The 25,160-nt window shown below is 40.9% G+C and overlaps 1 protein-coding gene across 1 annotated transcript in view; it reads right to left on the bottom strand.

The window, feature by feature from the left end:
* The window catches only part of PHEX (phosphate regulating endopeptidase X-linked), a 401,425-nt gene that overhangs the window by 14,441 nt on the left and 361,824 nt on the right, over positions 1 to 25,160 (bottom strand). The window contains exons 14-18 of the mRNA XM_073667505.1: positions 19,386 to 19,489; positions 13,049 to 13,107; positions 8,975 to 9,029; positions 5,069 to 5,136; positions 4,771 to 4,901 (exon numbers count right to left, since the gene is read on the bottom strand). Of these exons, the coding sequence (XP_073523606.1) occupies positions 4,771 to 4,901; positions 5,069 to 5,136; positions 8,975 to 9,029; positions 13,049 to 13,107; positions 19,386 to 19,489 (417 nt within the window). The remainder of the gene's footprint in view (positions 1 to 4,770; positions 4,902 to 5,068; positions 5,137 to 8,974; positions 9,030 to 13,048; positions 13,108 to 19,385; positions 19,490 to 25,160) is intronic.

Genomic DNA, 25,160 nt, shown 5'->3' with positions numbered 1-25,160 from the left:
ATATGTCATGCTCTCTAACATGAGCCATTACCTCTGCCACGATTTTGGTAAATACCCCGGGGGGCTATGGCTAAACCGAACGGCAGGGCCCTATATTGAAAGTGCTAGATGACCCCATCTATAACCATGGCCACTCTAAGATATTTCTGGTAATCTGAATGGATAGGTACATGGTAATAGGCATCTTTAAAATCCAAAACTACCATGTAACAATCTGGAAACAGCAATTTTATTGTTGACCTTATCGATTCCATTTTGAAGGTGGGGATTATCAGGAATTTATTCAGGGCTTTTAAATTTTTTAATACACCTGAAAGAACTGTCCGGATTAGAGACCAGAAAGAGAGAGGAGTAAAATCCCAACCCCCTTTCGGACGCCGGGACCTCCACCAGGACTGCTTTTTGAACAAGGTCCAGTACTTCTTCCTGAACAGCGAGTTGTTTTGATATAGAGGAACGGACCGGGGTCAAGATAAACCTTCCACGAGGAACTGCTTGGAACTGGAATCTCAGACCCGAACCTATCAGATTAAGGATCCAGTTACTGGCTGAAATCTTGGTCCAGGCAGGTAAGAAGCCTGTCAGCCTCCCCCCTACCTAGGCTATGAGTCATTGACTCGATTTCCGGGGCTCCCGAGTGAAAGAAGACGTACTGAATAGAAGACCTCTACCTTTTGGTTTACGGTCATCCCATTTATCCTGGTCTCTCTGTGGCCTTTTACGCACAAATCATCTCCTGCGAAAAGACCACTTATAGGCAGGCATGGACAGGCTAGGGAAACCTTTCTTCCTGTCGCTTGCTTTGTCTAGGATTTCATCCAGGACTGGACCGAAGAGATGTTCCCCTTTGCAAGGTATAGCACAGAGTCTAGTTCTAGCCTGGATGTCACCCGGCCAACACTAGAGGCATAGCGAATGCGGGCTGCATTAGACATGGCGGACGATCTAGCAGCTAACTTAACAGAGTCCCCAGAAGCATCCGCTAGGAAGGCTGCTTCCCCCTGCATGAGTGAGATACAGTATTAGACAAGATCTTTCCTGGATGTGTTTTCTAAATGCGATTCTAGCTGATCTAGCCATATCATCAAAGACCTAGCTGTGCAAGTCGCAGCAATTGCCGGTTTTAAAGCCCCAGCGGTTGTCTCCCAGGTGCCTTTGAGAAACACATCCGCTTTTCTGTCCAGAGGATCTTTAAGGGCCCCCATATCATCAAAGGGGAGAGATGACTTTTTAGAGGCTTTAGTTATGGCTGCATCTAGTTTGGGAGCCTTCTCCCAGGAGGAGGCCGAGTCCTCAAAGGGGTACTTTCTTTTAAAGAATGGTGGGAAAGAACCCTTTCTTTCCAGCTTTTGCCACTCTCTATGGATTAGACCCTGAAGTTTTTAATTAAACGGGAAACATTTTCTCTTCCTCTGCCCCAGTCCTCTGAACATGACGTCTTGGACTGACTTCTCTGGTCTGAGGTCCGTAATGCCCATGGTTGAGCGGACTGCTTTAACCAACCCATCAACTTCACTTAATGGTAAGCAGTGCTGGCCTGAACCACTATCCGAAGATGAGGAAGATGAAGAAGATGAATCGTCAGAGTCCACCTCCTCGGCTGATGATAAGGAATAATCAGGCGTTGGGGAGACCTCATGATTAGCTTCCTTCCTCTTAGACTTTTTAGAGAGGAGTTTGCTCACCTCTGATTTAACTAGGATTTTTAAGCCTGAGGCGAAACTAGGGGTCTCATCCGCCAAAGTTTGGCTTATGTAGGACTGGCAGTCTTTTGGAATATGAGTCCGCCAATAGGGCCTCGCATAACGCACATTGCTTATGTTTGGTTTTGGAGGTACACTTCTTCCCCTAAACTGATACGAAGAAGGGACACATTATTACCCAAGTGAACTTTCTCGAAGATCACTTACCCAGAGCTCAAATAGTCGGCACCGGTTTAGCTGGAGGACCTTCCTCAGTCGGGGGATCGTCCCTAGGTGCTGCAGATTCGTCCGTCTTGTTATAGTCATGATGGCCGGACCGGGTTCGTCTACCTGCAGTCCGAGAATTGCTGGTGACACGAGGGGGTCGTGTCTCCTGGGGCTCCCCAGGCTACCGCTGAGATGGAGAAAGTGGCAGCCGCTGGATTTGCTGCTGCTCGTCTTCAGAATCCATTAACAATAGAGTTCTGAAGTAGCTGGGAAGCCTAGAACAGCGATATCTGGACACTTAAATAGGAGCGTCTACTTCCCTTTAATTTCCCCTCTTTTTTTTATTTCATTGCCATCTGCTGGTTGGAGGGGAGAATGCAGCACTCACGCGGCATCTGCATGCATGTGGACCTGACTTCCTGTCTGGTCACATGACTGCCCGGCATCAGGCCCCACCCCCAGCCTAGTAAAAAACCGGAAGCATGTGGCGCCGGTCATAGAGGAGCTGCTCCTGTAATCAGCTCTTTCTCCCTCCAGCTGCCTGCTCCAGCTAGCATTCACCTGCTGCTAGGGGCGCCCCTGCCCCGGCCAGGGTGCCACTCCCCCAGTGTACTGTGCGCAGGTCTGGGGCTGCAAACCCCAGACAGGGGCGCAGCCCCCCAATGCTGTGCCCACTTCAAGTTGGGGCTGCCGTCCCCAGATAGGGACGCAGCCTCTGTCATCATGATTCATCTGGCTGGAGCTGCCACCGCAGACAGGGGCGCAGCTCCCACATCCCAGGGCACAGGACGGTACTGGAGCTGCTGATCCCAGACAGGGGCGCAGCTCGACAGCATGCTTCTTCCCGACATCTTCACAGGTAAGCCTGTCAGAGGTTCCCTCCATCAAGGACAGGAAACCAAACTTATGCGAGAAGAGAGTGCCGCCCCTTTTAAGCCTCTAGGTTTCCTGTCCTTGGTGGGGGGATCCCCTCTCTCGTGGTGTCATGGTCGACCGATAAATGAAGTAGCCAAGTGGTAAAGTGCTCTAAGAAGGTGGTGGCTGGTCCTGGGGGACGGTAAATGACAGCCTGTTGGAGATTGGAGAGGGAGTAGATGCGCACACAGTGCACCTCAAAAGAGGGGAGAGTAACGGAGGGTGGCAGTGGGATTTGGATGAAGGAGCAGTAGAAGGAGCAGTTATCTGGCAGGAGAAAACCTACTCCTATTTATGTTGACAGAAAATTTAAAAAGTTATGTCTGTTGGAAGAAGGCAAGGAAAAAACTAAAGTGCAAAAATGAAAAATTCTCTGCTTCTTAAAGGGAATCTGTCAGCAGGATTCCTTCTGCTTGACTGGCAGGCTCTATGTTGTGTAACTTCAGGCAAAGAGGCCATCAGTCAACAGGAGGAGGCGACGCTAGGTGGGGAACAGAGCTGGAGTGACAGAGGCTTCAGATCTACAAATAGTTCTTCAGCCTCATTCGCATATCAATTCAAACACCTGATTTCTTTCTAACAGAGGAATAGACTGGTCATGTAAAGGTATTGCTAGATTTGCCTTTCGAAGACCTAAAAGCACAGATATATAGTTTTGTGGTGAGATCCTTCAGACAGATCCCCTTTAGAGAGTTAACATGCTGCCAATGATAAGTTAATAAGTTGTATTTTTACCAAGAGTTAGGATTGTTTATAGGGATTTCTGACTTTCTCTTTATTTTAACAACTGTATTGACGACAATAATAGCTTTTCCTCGTTTAAAAAGGATCACCTGCTTGCGAGTACACCTTAATCACAGACAGGACAGCACTCTATTTGTCAAAATGGCAGTTGATGGAGGAATATGTGAGCAGCGTGCCCATGAGAAAACTGATTTTCAATTGGAGGAGACTGATGGACAGGTTTGGTCACATGACCCTCCATGAAATGAGAAATGTAATAACAGGAGCTCTGTGCAGTCTGTGATAAAGGTTGCACTAACAAGTGAAGGAGGCAAATCTGTAATACTTATAATTTAGTGGCACTTACTAAAATATGTCCCCAACACATTAATTTGAAGGGAAAGACTATAATTAGGAATATTAAGGATGCTATGTCTATAAGGCTAGGGTCACACAATCGTATTTTCTCTCATCTGAGAAAATTGGTCTGATTGTGCTAATCACAGTGTGATCAGAGTGTCATCATTTTGTGATCTGATTTTCTTGGATGTGGAGAAAATGGAAAAAAAAAATATCTCCATCCATTCCATTATGTCAGTCCATGATGTCACCCAAGTGCAGACCAATTTTTTGGATTCATTGATTTGCTTGGCCTAGTGAGATAAAATGTTGGATGCAATTTTTTGGATTCCAATAAAATATTGGATTCTGCCTTTTTTTCCAGTGACAGATTGCTCATGGAAAATATCAGATATGTGTACGACTCAATAGAATAACAATGGTCCGAGTGCGATCCGATGTTTTGTCGGATCACACTCTGACCGAAATGCACGAGCCCTATCACGTCTAATTTTACTCATTTATACTTTTGCATACTGTACCTTTAGTGAGTATTTTAACGATCGGTGCACATATCATATAGGGAGTTGGACCTTGGTATAAGTCACTATTTTTACTAAATGTAGAACAGTCCCATCACACACAGCAGTGATGATGTGTAATTACAGAAGAAGGCTTTCTGTGTTGAGCATAAGCCGAAAGTGGACCTGCAGGTCCCAAAGATCTGAACAGATATCTAAGTATTGGACCACATTGGATAATTGAAGTGCACTAAGGCTACACATCATTTTAATCATATTTTTAAAATGAACAACTTTCTCATTCATTCTAAGTAATCATAAAAAATAACCCTAAATAAATATCAAAACACTGGGAAACTCACATGCATTCCAGCTAACTTCCAGTAATAGTCATTGTATTGGTCCACGACACATTTTGTTCTTTCTTTAAATTTTTCTTCTGACTCTGTAGTCCACCATGGGTGTAAATTTCCATCTTTGTCATACTTTCGGCCTATATAACACAAACAAGTTATTCCTGATAGGATAACCTGAGATTCAAGGTGCATTTTTTTTTTTTCATTGAGCTGGAACATTACTGGCATTGAGAACTGGAAACTAAAATGATAACACATAAAGGTTTTTTATTTATTTAGACAGGAAATAAGGAAATATATTCACCGTTACTGTCAAAACCATGTGTGAACTCGTGGCCAACAATGACTCCAATTGCTCCATAGCTGAGGGATCTGTCAGAAAAAAACACAAATGCTTCTAAATACCAAAAAAAAATCTTTCAAATCCCCTATTTTATAAAGAATTCTGATGTTCACCTCATCAGTTATTTTCTTATCAGGAACCTGCTAGGATTCAGAATTTAATTATTCATTTTCACTATGTTGCCTGGGAATATCACAGATCAAAGATGAAATGGGATCATCGGGCTGCCAGTTCTAATCATTTCCCCTGGGAAAGTTGGCAAATGTTTGACACTGATGCATGCAAATTCCGTTTTCATTATATTTTTGAATTGGCGGCCAGTTTCATCTTACCTCCAGTGCAAACAGAAGACGTCAGAATTCTGTTTTATATCTCTCCACGTTGATAATTGTTATTCATTTTACAGTACATGAAATCATGTAAAGCGTAAATGTAGAATATCTGCCAGATCATCATTATGCTGCTCCTAATAAGAGGCTAAACATTGAAGTCGCATGTCACATTTCCTTAACCACTTCATTACCAGGGCATTTTGTTTTTACAAAGGCTGTTAGAATCTATTTCAAATAACCTTTAAAGTTACATGTTTTTTAGTTAGTTGGCATTGTGAATGGCCATAAAGATTGTCATTTGCTTTAGGAGACTCAACAGGTGTGTATTGCAAAGATAGCCTATTCATTTCAGTAGGCACCATGTAATGTTTTATTTCTCATTTGGTGGCACTGTAGAAGAATTGAACCCTTGATGCCAAGTCTCCTTTCAGAATACAACTGATCGTTAGGGGTATTATCAGTGAGGCATCGGGTGATCATTTTATTTATTCATTCATTTTTTGCCATTTCTGTTTTTTTTTCAATTTCATAAAGCACCCTGAAAATAAAATCTGAAGATGTGTTCTTGATTGTATCATTTTTATATTGCGTTATAATATGAGTAGTTTTTAGATTAAGTCTATATGTTATTTGTTTTGGATTTTATGCTAATTGTTTTTCCATTTTTACTACTTAACTTATTTATTTTTGCTTTATTTTGTAATGCTATAGCTAGTCTTGAGCGAATTTGTTCATTTGACATCTGCATGACAGCATGGCAAATCAGGGATGTTCATGGGCGGAGACGATTTTTTGGCAAGAACAATACGGAACCCAGAACATGAACACGAATTTGAAATGCCGAACAAATTCGCTCAACACTACTCATAACCCCTCCATCCATTAGAGAACATTAGAATGCAATATACATTTATTTACTACATTGTATTTATGCTGTTTATTAGAACTGTTTTTCTCTAGTTAACATCCATCCTTGATTTTGACTATATAAGAGGCATAAAAATGCACCAAAAAGGCTCCCTGTTTGACAAAGTAATAGATTTATCTGGGTCCTTTAATCTTTTCCTGACATGCGACGTATATGTACATCACATGTTATATGTAGGTGCATGAGGGAGCCAGATGCCTGTTTCTTACAATGCAGATGCTGGCTGTGTTATACAGCTAGCTCCTCCTGCTAACAGGAGTGACTAGAACAAGCCTCGAAAATTGTTGTTTGGCCATTTAAATGAAGCTTTAAATACTTCCGGTGCCCATAGCCCCGATGACTAGGCTTCATAGGAGATTGAAGTTTTTACCATATGCTGCAAAATTGAAGAAAACGTGGAATTCTCTGGAATAGGACATCAGATTTCAGATATCAAGGTATCATTTAATTCGGCTTCCCATGACCTACATGTCCATATAGACAGCCTAGAGGGTTGATCCTACTGAAGATTCCCTTTAAGACCCAGTTCTGTCTTCACAGGGATCAACAGATAGGGTGTTTGACCTTAGGAGGTATATAGAATGAAGCACTCATTGAGATTTGGAAGGCAAAAACACCCAACTACCCTCATGAAGCTGCTTTATTTCTTACATAGCCCCTTTTACATAGCTTTAAAATGGCTCAAAAGCTAGTAAAGAGAATTTGTTGAAAGATAAATTCCTTTTTTATTTCAGCCATATCTATTCAGCTAGATAAAAATGTTAGTGATTTGGAATTCATATATTTGTACTAATGCATTATAGGAGAATTTGTGATGGCCTCCTTTGTTCTTACTGTGTTTCAGAATAATCACAATGTTCCCTACAAGCAGTACGACACATTAGATAGACATTTCTATTTTTTTCAACTGTCTCTTTAAAATAAAATCAATCACAACGTGAACATGCTTCTTACCTTTTACAGTTTCTAAAAATCATTATCACTAACCACAATGTGGCATTAGAGACCTTACTGTAAGCAGCATAATTATAAAAGAAAAAAATCGGTGTTTCTGCTTACTATGAAAGAAACACTGCATCTCGGTATAAAGGGGAAATGAAGATAAACACTCACACCCTAAAGGTGTCAAATACATTAATATGAGCTTTAATGGTCTTTTCTATTAAGAGTGTGTAACACTCACTTTGACCTGAGCGGTTTAAAGGGAGAGGTTATTACTGGAATTCTTGTGTAAGGTCACAAATAAAAGGAGCAACAATCATCTCAGGTGCTCAGTGGAGGTTTTGTGCTTAATGGGGAGCTGGAAAATTAAGAATCTGCCCACTTGCCTTCATTAAGCTTTTTATATCAAAAGTGTTATCTTTGATAAATGCTAAAAGAAAGCATATTGAAGTCCTGCTGTCTTCTATTACACATATTTCCCGTAACTATTCAGAAAATAATAAACCCTACATTTCATAAGGCAGAGCGGAATAGGGATATTAGCACCCAGTAACATTCCTGTCTCTCTTTGTTTAAACTACACAATAATCTGCCTTTTTTGTCTTTATATTATAAAGTTGCACAAAGTCATTATAGTTGCACAAAAATTTGCAACTTTAGGTGTTACTTATAAGGGCTCATTTTTACATCCAATTTTCATGTACGAATGCTATCTGTGTTTTTCACGGCTAGCACTTGTACTTGTGATAGTCTATGGGGCCGAGATTTTTCGCTGGCCGAGCAGTCCACTGAAAATCGCGGATACATGTCCAAATTTGTTCCTAGGGTTGGATCAAACTCAGCAATGCAAGTCAATGGGACCGTGAAAAAATCAGACAGCAGTCGGCTAACATCTGAGTGTACTCCGATTCTGATGAACTGTTAGAATTGAGAAGGTGGAGAAACTTTTTTTTTTTATTTCTCCCCATACGAGAAAAGTGGATGACACTCAGACCACATTCTGATCAAACTCTGATCAGAATAATAATATTCAGTCCATTTTTTTCATACGTGGAAAAATCAGACATGTGAATGAGCCCTACCAGTTGTAGACTTAATACATTCTATATTAACAAGGTCTGGAAATAGAAAACATTTGCTTCATTCAGTAGAAAGGTAAATCTGACAACCAAAACCAGCTGTTTCCAATATATATTTTTAACAACATATTAATTCTTGGAGAAATTTTTGGTTTTTCTTCCCTTTTGTGGAGGTACTCTACAACTTTTCTGCACTAATAAGCATTGTACCAATACATATGTGGCAGTAAGTGTATTTTTTTGCTCAGAACCCTGCTCACATCACGTTTTATTTTAATTGTTTTTCCATTTCCTTTGGATGAAATTTTATAGTCTAACTATTCCATGCTGTTTTTGTAGTATACAGGTGTACACTGGCCAGACGGAGTTCAAAAGGACACTCTATGGGCCTCCATCTCAATACGCACCTTCCAAACATGATCATCGGCATAAACTTTAAAAAAAACATGACGTGACCAGATCCTCACAGAGCATTTAAAGTTTGTGAACACTTGCTTGATTTTTCTTGTGATTTTTTGAAGTGTTATGGCTTTCAAAGTCATTTTCACTTCCAGTTACTTCCAAATGTCTCGATGTGTTTACATACCGTGGATATTCTGTTCCCCAAAAGAAAGGTTTTTGAAGCTCTCCAGCTGGAAATCCTGACGTTCACATAAAACAGAGAATGAATTATAGCACAAATCACTACTACAAATAAAAAAAAAAGATGCATTGTTTTTAATACTGATATAAAGTTCAACAGATCATCAGATCAATATATGAAGTATTCTCTGCTCTAAACCACATAATCAAATGTCACAATGTCATTTTACCATAGTGACTTATATTAACTCCTGAAATACATGGCTATTTATCATCTGGGAAAATAAGACGGTTTGGAGAATCAAACTGCAAAACTTGTAGTAAATCAATCCATTCCCAGGTCAAAGTGGGTGCACATACTATATACTTTATTACAATATTATAAATAAATAGTATTATAATAATAAGGCTATAACAGTAGGTAGATTAACATAACTTGCAAAAGTATTATGAAGGGATTTGTATGTCTCTTTTATTAAATGGGTTATGAGCTACTTTAATATTGATGATCTATCTCTTGGAGAGAGATATCAGACTGATGGGGGTCCGATACCTGGCACTCCCACTGATCAGCAGTTGAATAGTAGAAGTGCTGCAGTTCTCGTCAATGGGCCCTAAGCATCGTACCGAGCTGAGCTGTTCTGCTCCGAACACTGTTTATGCCTGACCACTGCCAGAACTGATGATAGCTGATCAGTGGGGGTGCCTGACCTCCATTGATCTGATATTAATGACTGAACCTAGGGCCAAGTCATGCTCGCCGGAAAGGGTTAATGAAACATACTCGATCATCACTAGTCTAGTTTGACTAATTTAAGTGTTGTCTGTTCTTTGTTGGCAAGTATTTTAGAGCTCTTCGGGGAAAACACAATTTTTAATGAGGGGTTCCCAATAGAGGCAGAAAAATGTCCTGAATATTCAGACATTGACAACTTGATGTATAAATTACACTATGTACATTTACTTAGGATGGTGTCAGGGTTATTAAAGAAGCAATCCCATGAAAAATTGTCTTAATGAAATGTGCGTATATGTGTATGGTATGTAGTGTGAGTATGTAAATATACTCCTCTACTGCCGCTTTCTTCTAAATCCAGCTCCATTCTGTTACTTTTCTTAGTAATGTCACCGCTCTTCAGACTATCCGGATCACTCTGTGCTGGAGGTCTCTTTTATAATGTAAGTCTATGGAGCCTCGTTCTGATGCTCCATAGGCTTACAATGTAAAAGATATTTGTAGGTCACTTAGCCCAGCGTGACCCAGAGAGTCTGTAGAGGGGTGATGTGGCGCCCCTGAGGGTTCGACCGCCACAGGGATGCTGCACTTCTCTAATGGAGTGTGGTGTTCCTCCTCTGAGGTAAGAACAGTGCGATGGTCAGGACCCTTCCTTCACATCCAACACCACACTTCTCCCACCAGAGGGGGCTAGAATGCACTAGGTGCTGCCCTCCTGGTTACAGGGAGACTGGGGAACCAAGAGATAGGGGAACCATTTAGTGGGTGAGGGTGGAGGACTCACATTTTAGTGACACTTAATAATTCATATTTAATACCCAGCCATCTTGGTCTTTGGCCCTTTTGTCTTTTGATGGTTCTTTGATCGTTCTTTTGATTGTGATCTCCCTCCCTGAACGCGAATCCTGTGTGAGCCCACATCGGATGGAGACACAGCCCTCGTACCTTGGCCTTGGGTCGAGGGGCAGGCTGCAGATAATGTGTGTCTCAGCCCGGTCAGGGACCATGACCAAGAAGGCCCGGAGCTTTAGAGTGTAGCCACCTGTCCTCGCCAACCTGATCTATTCAGAGGGATTCCGGCTGCAAGAGGGGTACCGGCCCCCGACACCCGACCTTGCTACTCCACGTCCTGGTCGGGAAAGCCCGGTAGGCCCTGAGGATCCCACCGGGTATCGGAAGGAGCGGAGCTGCCACCCGTTCCCTTTTTCTGAGAGAAGTTCAGAGGGAGACCCGGCCTATCTACACACACACAGACAGGAAAGCACTCGGTCTGTAGTTTAGGAACACTCTGGTGCGGGGTCCTGATTGAACACTTGACTTACTCGGAGGTTGTCGGACCCCCTTCGTCTCTGGTGGCCACAGAACTCCGCGAGGAGCAGGGAGTCGCCTTCCTTCTGCCATCTCTTGTGTGAGTAAAGCCTTGGAAGTTCACCCCTATGGCCTCCGGACTTTCTTTATTCGGCGCTACACCGCACGACACAGACTTTCTAGTTACTACCCCTGTCATTCCTGTCCCTCTGCCCTGAGGCCTTGCTCTGCCTGTGGGGAGTAGTAATAACGCCGGCTGCCCTAACACCAGGCCTCAGTGGACTGCGGCAGCGCTGGTGGCCTTCACCAGGTGCCACAGGTGGCATAGTGGAAATCAGCCACTCAACCCGGATAAGCCCGTACCATCCCTTCTTTTAATGTGACTGCCCTGGGCACGGAGCGGGTCCGGGTCACGGCTGCACCCCATCTCTCCATCTCAGGACTCGACTCCGAGTCCCCCATCTCCCAGGGTAAAGAAAAGGGCTTTCGAGTAGAGGCGTCACAGTGACATCACTGAAAAGAGGAGAAGAACGACAATAGACAGCAGAGAGAGCGGCGGTAGGTGAGTATATTAACATACTCACACTGCATACCATACACATACACACATTTAAAGCATCACTCCAGCGTTTTGTATTTTTTCAGCGCTGAAGTTTTTCTATAAATCTAAGCCTGGTGCCCCCAGTCACATAATCACCCTCCGGCTTCTTCACAATTTTTTGGGGGCCGCTCCGGTCTCCCTGTGTCATCTTGTGAGCACATCTTCTGACTAGCTGGAAGTTAGAAGCTACTTCACGAGAGCGCAATACAAGTCTATGAAAGCCAGAAAGAGACCAGAACGAGGCTATCATAGACTTGTATTGAAAAGTGACCTCCGCGCAGCTCCATGAAACACTGGAGCTGTGAGCAGGTCACTTTTCGCCGGAGACCGACTGGAGCAGCGGCGAGAACAGAATAAAACGCCGGAAGGTGAGTATCAGACAGGGGGCAGGGGACTTACATTTAAAGCACCATTCCAGTGGTGAAATAAGAAAAAATGCTGGAGTGGTGCTTTAATGAAAAATATTAATGGGAATGCTTCTTTAATTGTAATCCTATTAAACTCCTGGTATTGTTGTGAATTTGGAAATACCACTGGTGCTCTAAGGTAAAAAAAGGAGTACTTTATATTCTTTAAACTTTGTAGTTATGGATTAATTAAGATATATCTAAAATTGTATTTAATAAAGAGGCCAACCATTTATTTGTATAAAGGTTGGAGATATTTTTTGAGGTTGTTTTTTTTTTAATAAAGAGAACAACATCTCCTGGCTTTCTTTGTAGATATATTGTGCCACTACAAATAATTGACTTGCACTTTCTTTTACTCCACCATGCGTTTTTCAAAATCTCAAGCGGAAAAAAACACTCAACACGCTGAACAGCAAACAGGATTTATAAGAGAAATGAGTAGTAACTGTCTTTCAAGCATTTCTGAGCGATTTTTCAAACATTTGATTTATCCACTCCAAAAGCCTTAGCCTAACAATGCTTTATGCAGATTGGTGTCGTCAACTAAAAACAAAGCAGGGGAACCCTCCAGATCTCAGCACTGGGGAACCCTAATTTAGTAAAGTTTTGAAAGATTGATGGTAATATGTGAATCTCCATAACTCAGAGCTAAGATATTTAGAAAACCTCTGCACAAGATTGTGTTAGTGGCTGTGTTTTATGATTGTTAATCTTCTCCATTAGTTCTGTAAACTGGGATTCTCTTAGATAAGACCATTATGACAAGTCTTTAAAAACACCCAATTGTTTACGCAGATCAAGCCAAGGATAGTGTTTCCAATCCTTTCTTCGCACAAACACACTTGTAGATATCGATGTATCCTCGTCAACAGTACATTCATCTCATTTTTATATTCTACTTCCCAGCCCAAACAAATATTTTTCAAGGCGAAAGATATCCAAGCAAAATGAACAATGGAAATGCAATTCTTCGGAATAACTTTTTAGAGTCACTACAGCAATAAAGCAATAAAGAACGCTTACTGATTTGGTTTGTCGATGCACTGTAAAATGCATTCACAGTGGTAGGACTGGTGTACCATCTGCACAGAAAAATATATATTAGAACTGAAATATAGTAAAATAAAAAAATCGCAAATAAATAACTTCATATATGAACAAATGGTATTCTACGCTATATGCATTCTAAACAAAGAAATATGTCTCAGGAAAGATATAGCAAAGATGTGAGACCGGTCACGTATGTACCTCTTCCTTCCAATCCCTTTGTTGGGGAAAAGGTTTGTAAAGAGGACAATGTGTGTTTGAGCATAGAGAACATGTGGTTCCAAAATGTCATGTATTTCTTTTTATTCTGTAGTAGATTTATGTTAGTTATCGCAGCAAAATATCTAAAGTCTCAGATGTGGCTATAAATCTGAAAGGAACATTGCTGAACAGCTAAAGTTGTATAATGTAGAGAGAAAGTAATTGTACACCAGTCAGATGTCTCCTTAATGCCAAGGTTGCTTCGTATTTCTATTCCATACCATCTCCAAGTTATACTATGTAATGTGTTGCTTTAATGACATCAACTTTGAAATGTTAATTAGTCCATAGGTGTGCATTGTTTGAAAATAACAAATGAAGCTTTACTCCCCTCTCCCTCTCTGGTTGCAGCAGTGACGTCACACCTACAGTATGAGACCACTGCAGCTAATCACTAGGCTCAGCAGTGATGTTGAGTCAGATCGCACAAGAACACTGAACCCAGTGATTTCCTGCAGTGGTCATGCGTTATAAATGTGATGGCACTACAGTGATATGTTGTAAACATGATGTCACTGCTGCTGTCATGTCCACAGAGTCAAATGGGAGCCAGAAGAAGTGTGAACCCACACAAAATGACCTGCACTGTCTTAGATACAGCCCCCATTTTCCTCTCCTCCTTGCTATGCTGTTTTTACTGCACATAGATGTATAATAAAGCTTAAAAATCAGCTCTAGTGAGTGTCACAATGTTCTTATTATTGATACTACAATGTGAGGATACTTTAATGTTGAGCACCTGGAGTTATTTGCATACAGGAAAAGCACCAGCAGTGTTACATTCATTTCCTGAGGAGCAGTGCCAACTTTCTTAGAATTTTTTAAATACCAAGAAAGCAGCAGAGAAGCAGCTCTAGAGTAGTAGTTATTTTTAAACATGACAAGTCTATGGAGTAATAAAATTGAAAAGTGAACAACCCCTTTAAACCATAACAGTTAATATTCAGAGCTCAAACTGTGCCTTAAAAAGTCTTTTCATTTCACTATAGATATTGTCTCCGCAGGATACACCAGAGCTAGTTCAGCAGGGAATCAGTCAAGTGAAGATTAATTATTTTTTTATTTGATAAAATTGTAATCCTGGTTTCAGATTTGTTTTTTTTTCGGTTGAATAACCACTTTCATCATGTACGGCCATATTATGGAATTGTAATAGGGCACTCATGGAAGTGTTTGAGGCATTTACTGTGCCTCTATATCTGAAAATAAGTTGTTTTTGGCTTAGTACAATGCTTTATGTTCAAGACTTCCTTCTTCCACATAGCAGGCAGCACAGTATCATACAGCAGCACCTCCTCCCCTACGAACTGTGTATCGCTTTACACCCATTGTGCCATGTGCATTAGTTTAAAAAAAGCCTGCCAGTGGGATTTAACAATATTAAGTAAAGACATTGCCATAATGTCGCTCTTCTACTGATTAAACTGATACCTTTGGTGAAGGAATCCGATCTCTGGTTCTTGCTTAATCAGCCTCTAAAGTTTTCATCCAATGATATCTCTGTGCATCAGGGTGGGACTGGGGGTAGGGTCTTCGTCTGTTCTTTCACCCCTCTGCCTCCTGTGTTGTCATCCTGCCTCCTTTTTGAAATTCTGTGCAGCCGCCATTATTGGGCAGCGTGGCACGTGCAGTGTGATTCCATCGCCGGTCTTGAGATCTTCTATAAATGGTGCCGAAGGCAGTGCATGCACAGATCGAGATTTCAGCTTAATGAAGTTGTCATTGAGCCAAGATCTTGATCTGCGCATGCACCGACTCTGGCATCATTTAATTGAAGACCGGCCATGGAATCACACTGCACACTCGTCACCCACTCCTATGACAGCAGCGGTGCAAAATTTCAAAAAGGAGGCAGGTGACTGAATAATCAGTGATGTGTCATAGCAACACAGGAGACAGGCAGAGGTGTGGAGGAGCAAAAGAAGACACCACCCCCAGTCCAGCCCCAATGCTGAGACATCATTAGACGAAAATTTTAGAGGCTGATAAACAAGAACCAAAGATCGGATTCCTTTACCAAAGGTATCAGTTTAATCAGTAGAACAGCGCCATTACAGCCATGTCTTTATTTTATATTGCTAAATCCTGCTGACAGGTTCTCTTTAAAACCTCTAACAGGCAAGATCCTCTCCTTTGGTGTCATCTGTGTTGCAATCACCATTTGTCATTATCTATGCGTAACACTTTGGAACATGATGGCACTATATAAACAAAGATAATAGTTAATATTACAATATTATCTCCACACTTGTATTTGCTAAAACTGTAAATAAATTACTGTAGTCAGATGCAACAAACAAAAAAGAAAAAATGCAGATGAATTCAAAAATAACAAAGAAGAAAACAATTATAACTTAATGAGTAAGTTAGCAATTGGAAAGGGAAAGGAAAGAAAAAGACTTTGATGGAGACACACATGAAATGTAGGCACAGCAGGGGATATTTCATCTTGCATCCAAATAGAGACAGGCCTATAAAGCCGTACCGCTCAGTGGCTAATTCTTGTGGTGCCTCAGAGAAACGGATATTAATTAATGAAGCTAAAGTGCTTTGAGGATTTATGTAACACAATTAATCTGATTAAACATGAGCAGCAAAAGAATTGTAGATATTCCTCAGTGAATCATAACTGAGGCCAATTGTGAGGACCCTGGAAAGAAATGGATCCTTTGGGGGACATTTATTAAAAGTACAGCAATGGTAAAAGTGCAAGAACAATTGTAACCATTTCTTCAAATTAGACATTTTCAATTATTTCATACACTTATCAAGAAAATAAAAATTCTGAAATCATTAAATCATAAGTCAATCTAACGCAACTCAATATACTATGCTGTCATACGGTGGCTGAAATCATATGTGGATTAACCCCTTAGTGACTGCCAAAAAGATTTAAAACTGACCTGAGATATTAGTGAATAGCATTCTCCGATGTGTGAAAATGCAGCAGCTGTCCGCTGTACACTATAGCTGACTCTTTGATAGATCAGCCATGATCGGTGTTGACACTGACCATGACTGTTTAACCCCATAGATATTGCTGTCAATACTGACTCTGGGATCTAGATGGTTAACAGAGTGTGGAGGCCTCTTTAACCCCATCAGCACTCTGAGATAATGATTGGTTGGTCCTGATGGCTGTCATGGCAATTCATACTCAAATAATGGCTTTAGAGTCCGCCGGTTATTGTGGCCCGTTCAGAAGTTAGCAACATTTAGGTGGTAAAAATAACATTTTTTCTTTCCTGTCATGCCACTTTGAATTAATTCCTGAAAAGAATCTGAAGAGTTAATAAACAACCTGAAAGCAGTTTTGAATATGTTATGGGGTGCTGATTTTAAAATGGTATAACTTTTGTGGATTTTGCAGGATATAGATCCCCCAAAGTCACTTCAAAACTGAATAAGTTCCTAAAAAATAAATTTTGTATATTTCCCTGAACAAAAAAATTACTGTTACAATTTTAAAGCTTCTAACATCCTAAAAGAACATTTTACAGATGGTGCTGATGTAAGTTAGACATGAAGTAAATGCTATTTATTAACTATTTTGTGTGGTATGACTGTCTGGATTAAAGGGATAATCAATTCAAAGTTTGCAAATTGCTAATTTTTAGAAATTTGTCAAATTTTTTATATTTTTATAACTAAACGCAAAACATATGATCCTAAATTTACCATTATCATAAAATATAATGTGTTACGAAAAAACAATCTCTGAATCACTGGGATATGTTGAAACATTCCAGAGTTATCGCCACATAAAGTGACGCATTTCAGATTTGAAAAATTTGCCCTAGTCACTAAGGGGCTCAAAAAATAAAATAATAATAATATTCCTACACTGGATGGCAACAAAAAGAATACCTTCATTGTTTAGTTTTTGGAGGGACTTTTAAAAACTAGAAAAACGTTTTAGAAATTATTTATCAGTAATTCTTTTTCCATCTTAAAAACGAATGGAATATCGCCAAGACTCCTACCGGATTGAGAAACAGTCCCAGCCACCTAGCATTGGACTGCAGTATGGTTCGCTTGAGTTGAGCTGTGCTGCAGTTTCCCTGCACTGATGGTGGCTAAGACACTGCTGTGCACAGTAGAATGTGAAGAGACCACAGTATTGAAATAGCACTGCAATATTTTCATTGGAACACCTGCTGATCAAAAACCGATGGCATATCCTAGCCAAAAATGGATTTCAGACTAAAACTGATTGCCAACATTCTTAGAATTACTGCGAGAGTTACCACCTGCGGCATAGAAAACAGGTCAATACACTAGATAAGTCTTTAAGTGCTGAAATTATTTTTAAAACTATACTGTATCTCTGGTGAAAAAGAAAACTTTCACCAGGTCAAAAGTGGTCAGTTTTTGCTCTCATTTTATTCTTGCTGCCCCCTGAGTATTCTGTATGCAAGTTATGTTACCTATTTCTCTCTCTCTTTAGTGTAAAGAGGATGAAAAGAACTAAAGTATTTAAAGTCTTCTCCTATTCTGCCCCTTATTGAAAAGACTAGAATGTGAAGTATGTAGGTAAATGAAGCTAATAAATAAATATTGCAATTTTTTTTTATTTTTATTTTTAAATATAGAATAGAAACTTGAATTTATATACTATAGTGCTTAATAGCGCTATAGTGCTTATCCTAAAACGTGTTTATCTTGAATTGTAGATGTAATATACAGTATGCATTAAGGGGAATCTGTCTGCAGGTTTTTGCTACCTCATCTGAGAGCAGCATAATGTAGGCAAAGAGACCCTGAATCTTACAATATATCACTTAGTTTACTGGGTGCCGCGGTTCTGACACAATCAGAGGTCTTAGATTGAGCAACGCAGCAGAGCTGAGAAAGCTAACCCCGTCCACACCAGGCTATGTATGTACATTATCTATAGACAGTAAGCTGCCTATCACAGGAGGGGGCGGAGTCAGACTAGCCTGCAACATGCTGCTGTAGCTGCTGTAGTCCGAACAATGATAATAGCCAAGTGAAAAAACCTTCATTGTAAATAAACGACAGCACACAGCCTGACATGTGACACATCATTGAAATCTATGTTTTAACCCCTACCTCATGCTGTCCTCAGCTTATACAGCAACAAACTGCTGACAGATTCCCTTTAAGCTATGTGCCCACAATGCAGAAATACTCCGGATTTTTTCCTGAGCGTTTCTGCATCTCCCTGGCAGAAAATAACGCATGCGGATTTTACATGCGGATTGTACATGCGTTTTTCCTGCCAGGGACAAGCGGAAGTGAAGCGTTCTTCACATGCATTTCCACATGCGGATTGTCAAGCGCTTTCCAAGCGATTTTAGCATCACTTGGAAAGTGCTTGACAACTTGATCACACTATATACCATGCAAACAGCATGGATTTATATAGTGTGACTAAAAGAATGGCAAAAAATAAAAAATAAATATTATACTTACCTTCTGATGGCCCTCGGTGTCCTTGTCTTGGCTTGCCGGCAGCTCGCGGTAGACTAAAGGACATGCCGACGTCAGCGTCGCGTGACCCGTCACATGACTAAATGACTTCACCGCAGGTCCTTCAGTCCACCGCGAGCTGCCGGCAAGCCGAGACAAGCACACCGGGGGCCATTAGAAGGTAAGTATAATATTTCTTTTTCATTTTATTCTTCTTTTTACAGGTACTATGGCACCCGGGTCCGGAGGAGAATCTCCTCTTCTCCAAACCCGGGTACCATCCGCACATTGAAACGCATGGAATCCGCATGTACAGATGCAGTGATTCGCCGCGCTTCCGCAAAATAATTGGTAGTGCTGTGGATTTTTCCGCAATGATAATCCGCAGCGGAAATTTCCCCAGCATGTGCACAGCGCATGCGGATTATCATTGGGGAACATGGCAGACCTTCTACCAAGCGTTTTTTAAGCGTTTCTGCAGCGGAAACGCCGCTGCGGAAACGCTTAAAAACCGAAAAGTGGGCACACAACCTTAAGACAAAACTATTATTAATTGCACACCATACAAATAAAATTACCCCCATCTAGATGAAAATGGAAAGTAACATGCATTACTTACTCTTTTTTTGGAACTTCTTTCCTCAGCCAATGAAAATCTGATTGTGATAGAAAATGTAGTGTCTGCAGTATATTTCCAAAATAGTCCGACTCAGAAAATTTCAGCTGTGGAAAAAAGCATAGGGTTTTTTTTTTTTAAATATCATAGATGAAATGAGAAAAGTATAATTTATGCTAACAATTCAATGAAACTCAAGCAAAAGCTTATAAATATTTGAATATGAAGTTCATGCTCACAGTGACCTTCAAAGAGGAAAAAAACTTGAAGATTTCAACTGAACGTCTATAACTGAGGCCAGAATTTCAACTATAATGATTAATATATAAATAATGATACCTTTATAAAAAGAATGACAGAAATATAAAACAATAATCCAGCACTCAATAATCCTTAAAAATGTTTCTTTATTCCATGTAACATACGACAGACACAACTAAAATATTCCAAGCCTATCCTGACCACAAGAAAGAGTAGTGTACCCGCTTGAAACTTGTACGTTTTGAAGATCCTCACTGTGCCTGTCATACGTTACATCATGGAATAAAGAAACAAAGTTTTTAAGGATTATTTAATGGAGGAAACATAATAAAATTGTGGGAATCTAAATCTGACGATAGAAAAGAACATTCACGCGAAGTGTTTGTTCCCTACCTACATACTGCTCCAAATCTTCTAGAACAGAGATCTAATAGGTTGGAAATTGGTGCAGAGTAGGGCCAGTTTCACATATTTCCAACATTAATGGGCTCCTGGAGTTTTGATAGCAGAAGCTATCTTCTTCCTACCTGAGGAAGATAGCTTCTGCTATCGAAACGCGTTGTGGCGTTAGAGAGCGTATTAAACAATAAAAGGTTTGTGTTTTATAACCTTAATTCCCTAACTAGTTGTTCTAGCGCTTCCCTAACACCGCACAATTCTTTCCTTCTTAATATACTGTATGGAGCAGCATCACATGGGGCCAATATACTGTATGGAGCAGCATGGGGCCCATATACTGTATGGAGCAGCATCATATGGGACCCATATACTGTATGGAGCAACATGGGGCCAATATACTATATGGAGCAGCATCATATGGGGCCAATATACTGTATGCAGCAGCATGGGGCCAATATACTGTATGGAGCAGCATGGGGCCAATATACTGTATGGAGCAGCATCATATGGGGCCAATATACTGTATGGAGCAACATGGGGCCAATATACTGTATGGAGCAGCTTTATATGGGGCCAATATACTGTATGGAACAGCATGGGGCCAATATACTGTATGGAGCAACATGTGGCCAATATACTGTATGGAGCAGCATCAAATGGGGTCAATATACTGTATGGAGCAGCATGGGGCCAATATACTGTATGGAGCAGCATCACATGGGGCCAATATATTGTATGGAGCAGCATCACATGGGGTCAATATACTGTATGGAGCAGCATTACATGGGGCCCATAATTCTGTGTGGATATGGTCACTGTATCACCTGTATATACCTGTATTACAGCATATATAGGTACTCTGTATATGCTGTAATGTCACCGGTGATCACTGTATTACCTGTACACTATATACAGGGCTCCTGTCTATAATGTCACCGGTGATCCCTGTATTACCTGAACACTGACACTATATACAGAGCTCCTGTGTATAATGTCACCAGTGATAATATTAGTGTTATTAGTATTGTGTTTTTTATTAATGATCACTATAGTATTATTCGGTCACTATGAGGTGGTAATATATGATCTGGTCATGGTGTGGAGGTATTTGTTCATTGTATGCGGTATTATTCGGGCACTGTGGTGGTAATACATGGTCTGGTCATGGTGTGACCATATTATTCAGTCACTACGTGGTGGTAATATATGATCTGGTCATGATGTGACAGCATTATTCAGTCTCTATGTGGTCTGGACATGGTGTAACGGTATTATTCAGTCGCTATGTGGAGGTAATATGTGGTCTTGTCATGGTGTAACTGTATTAATCGCCTGTATGTGCTATTCGGTCACTATGTGGTCTGGTCATAGTGTGGCGGTATTTGTTCCTTGTATGCGGTATTATTCGGTCACAGTGTTGTGTTAATATGTAGTCTGGTCATCCTTGTATGTGGTGATATTGCTCTTGGTATAGCGGATTGTGTTGTGTATGGCGGCCATTTGTTCTCTCTGATATCAATAAAGGGAAGATTCTTGATTTCCAATAGAGATTAAATACTTGGATGTTTAACCCCTCTCTGTCCTGTGACTATTACACAGTAGAAAATATGCACTTACAGGTGCTCTATGGTGAAAACAAATAATCACCTATCCTAAGGCCCCATTCACAAGTTCAGTATTTGGTCAGTATATTACACCGAATTTGTAAGCTAAAACCAGGAGTGGGGGATAAATGCAGAAGTGGTGATGTATTTCTATTATTCTTTTCCTCTGATTGTTCCACTCCTGGTTTTGGCTTACAAATACAGAGGTAAAATACTGATCAAATACTGAACATGGCTGAAGGATAAGTGATAAGTTATTGATTGGTGGGGGGCGACTGCTGGTACCTGCACCGATCTGCATAATGTGGAGCTTTTATCCTCAGTATGGAGTGGCATGTGCGACTCAACCACTGATCCATTCATTATCTAAGGGGCTGCACTTGGCTTTTTCTGGAAGACCCCAAAGAGGATGAATGGAGCTGTAGTCAGACATCCCACCTGCCGCTTCATTTTAAAATAGGGATAAAAATTCCCCATTCTTCAGATCGGTGCGGTTTCCAGTGCTCAGATTCCACCCATCAATAAGTTATCACTAGTGTTGAGCAAGCATGCTCGACACTGCTCGGTACTCACCCGAGCATCTCACTACTTGGGATGTTCGGCGAGCACCGAGCATTTTCGGGTTACTCGGGCGGGAGCTCGGGTCTCCGCCCTGCATGTTTGGCGCTTTTTACAGAGCCAATGAACATGCAGGGATTGCCAGCCAGTCACTTTAATGCCGCAGCCATGTTGGTTGTGGGCATTACAGTGATTGGCTGGCCGCACAGAGTCACCTTGAGTATTTAAAACCGGGCGCCGCCATCTTGGACACAGTCGCTCCGGATCAGACAGTGTAGGGAGAGTGCTGCTGAGCTAGGGAGAGATTTATACTGCGAAATAGGTAGTGTAGGGTCTCTAAAGCCTGCAAAATCAAACAAACAGTCCTTCTGAGGACTAATATCCATCCCAGATATCAGGCAGGCAGGCAGGCTGCATAGGAGACACAGTGGTTATACCACCAAACACTGCATTACAGTCCTGTGTGCTGCTGCTGCTCAAATTGCTAGACTTAGCCCCAGGTCTCAGGGGCCAGGAAAAATCCTTTTTTTTTCATCTAAATCCTCTTTTACCTTATACACAAGTCTTTACCCTGGAAAGGATGTTCCTTAACATATTTCACAGGAAAACAATTTCAGTTACGTTTTTGAATGTTTTATTATGAGTCCATAAAGTGGCTTAATACCTCTGACCACGTTGTTGACAGCAGTGACCTGGGGGTCAAAAATGCTTCCTGGGGTGATCCCCATGCTGTCCCCATGTCATTTGAGCACTGTCACTATCGTTTTGGGCACTTTTTAGTCTTTCTACAGACTGCCGGGGGTGGCGCTGCAAAAATGCTCGGGTCTTCCATAGACTAACATTGGGCTCATTGCTCGGGTCGAGCACCCGAGTATCACGGTGAGCTGTCCCGAGCTTCGAGCACCCAAGCATTTTAGTGCTCGCTCAACACTAGTTAAATCCCTATCTAACCTGTGGATCGGTAAATATTTGTTTTCATCAAAAAAACCTTTAATGCAAACTATCGTAATTCTGTGTACATTCGAGTTATAGTATGTGCACAGTAGATGTGCAGGAGCCGCCTGTGTTTTACAGTCGATGCTCCACTATAGTGGGAATAATAGCTAATAGGTATTTGCATATAGATGTAGGGTGGGCCCTAGAGTCAATTTTCCCTGTGGGCCCCAGACACCCCAGTCCCACCCAGCATAGTACTGCTGGAAACCTGTGTCCAAAGGAGCACAAGCAAGAACAGCAAGCGGTAGTAGAAGTTCTTGGGGATAGCAAGGAGTTGTAGGAAACAATCCGTAAATGAATTAGAAAAATCTGGGTAAGAATGTTCAGGAGTTGGAGACTGAAACTAGGCTAACAGCTAGAACCAATATTCAAGTTATGAGGGAAAGATCCATGCGGCTTTAAGTAGGCCCAAACAGGAAACAACATGGATTCCATAAATTCAGAATCCACCATCTTGGTTAATGACAATTGCAAAACCCAACAGCAGCCTCCAGTGGTAAAGAGTGAAACTAAAGCACAATTATTAAAGTGAACAACAGTGGTCACTAGTGGTCAAACTGTAGAAGGGCAACATTAATCCTGACAGTGACAAAAAGAGAATGGGTGAGAAAGTTTGCTACCATACACCAGTCTGGATATTACATGCCTAATAAAAGGCAGCTTGACTAGCTGAGGTAGGAGTATCTGTGCTAAGGCTCAAGAAAGACAGAGCTGGTGGATAGATAGTCTGTGTTCAAGTGACTACTAGAGAGCTGAAACCTCCACACTTTTATATGAAAAAAAAACACATAGTTGCATAGTTGGGCTTCCAATAGACATCTATAGTTGCTCGATTTTGGTCCCTTACAACTTGAAGACTAACTAGCACAAACAATGCTAATACAAACTTCCGAGATAAAAATGACTTGTGGCCTGAAAACGTCATTACGTTGTACTATGCTTATAATAATATAGGAACATCTAAAGAAATTCAGTAATTACACAGCCAGTCGTAATTTATTGAAACACATTAAACAGTAAATGCACAGCTTGGCATATTACAACATTGTACCTTTTATTTAGCCCTGTTATGTAAAGGTGGCATAGCAATGCTCCGTAAATACTAACATTACATGCTCTCCTGACTTTCATTTCTCCGCAATCAATTAAAGTAACTTAAAACATAATCCATTTAAATTTTCTGTTAAGTAAAACTGAGATAATATATTTTTTTACCTAGTCTGGAAAATACTGTAATGACTTTCAATATATTCAGCAATTATAATGCTTAATTAATCTCCGTTTTCTCCATATGAAAATCTTAATTGCTTTAGCATTGAAAAAATGTATACCCCCATGAATAATAAAAAGAAGCAATTCATGAAATACTACAAATAAAACACATTATATGATTTTGACTGCTGGAAAATGTCAGTTATAGTAAAATATTACATTTGCGGATGCGGGGTAGGACAGCTTAACCACTGTACTAGAAATTTTTCTGGAGGCACACAGTGAAAAAGAAACTGTCATATCCCCAAACACTAATAACCAGCAGATATGGGGTTAAGTTGCAGATTAATAGTGTTTTAAAGCTGTGCGGCCGCCATACTTAAAATGTAGTTACCGGGAGTAAATTAACTTTATTCCTCCCAGCAGCCTCCGGCTTTCAGTCATAGAGTCACGGCTGGCACATCTTCAGTCACTGCTTAGTACACAGTGTGTGCTGGCTGTATTCATGCCCAGGCGCTGACTGACAGCTGCCTTTGCACTGATACACTGCAGAGAAAGCTGTCACTCAGCTCCAGGGCGTGGTTACAGCCAGCACACACTGTGTACTAAGCAGTGACTGAAGATGTGCCAGCCGTGACTCTATGACTGAAAGCCAGAGGCTGCCTTGAGGAATAAATTTAATTTGCTTCTAGTAGCTGTGCTTTCAGTACAGTGGCCCCACAGCTTTAGAATGCTAATAACGTTTAGG

Source organism: Phyllobates terribilis, unplaced genomic scaffold (assembly GCF_046119375.1).
Source record: "Phyllobates terribilis strain yellow unplaced genomic scaffold, ASM4611937v1 Scaffold_2__4_contigs__length_985480577, whole genome shotgun sequence".
Taxonomy (NCBI): Eukaryota; Metazoa; Chordata; class Amphibia; order Anura; family Dendrobatidae; genus Phyllobates; species Phyllobates terribilis.
This window is presented reverse-complemented; position numbering and strand designations above follow the sequence as displayed.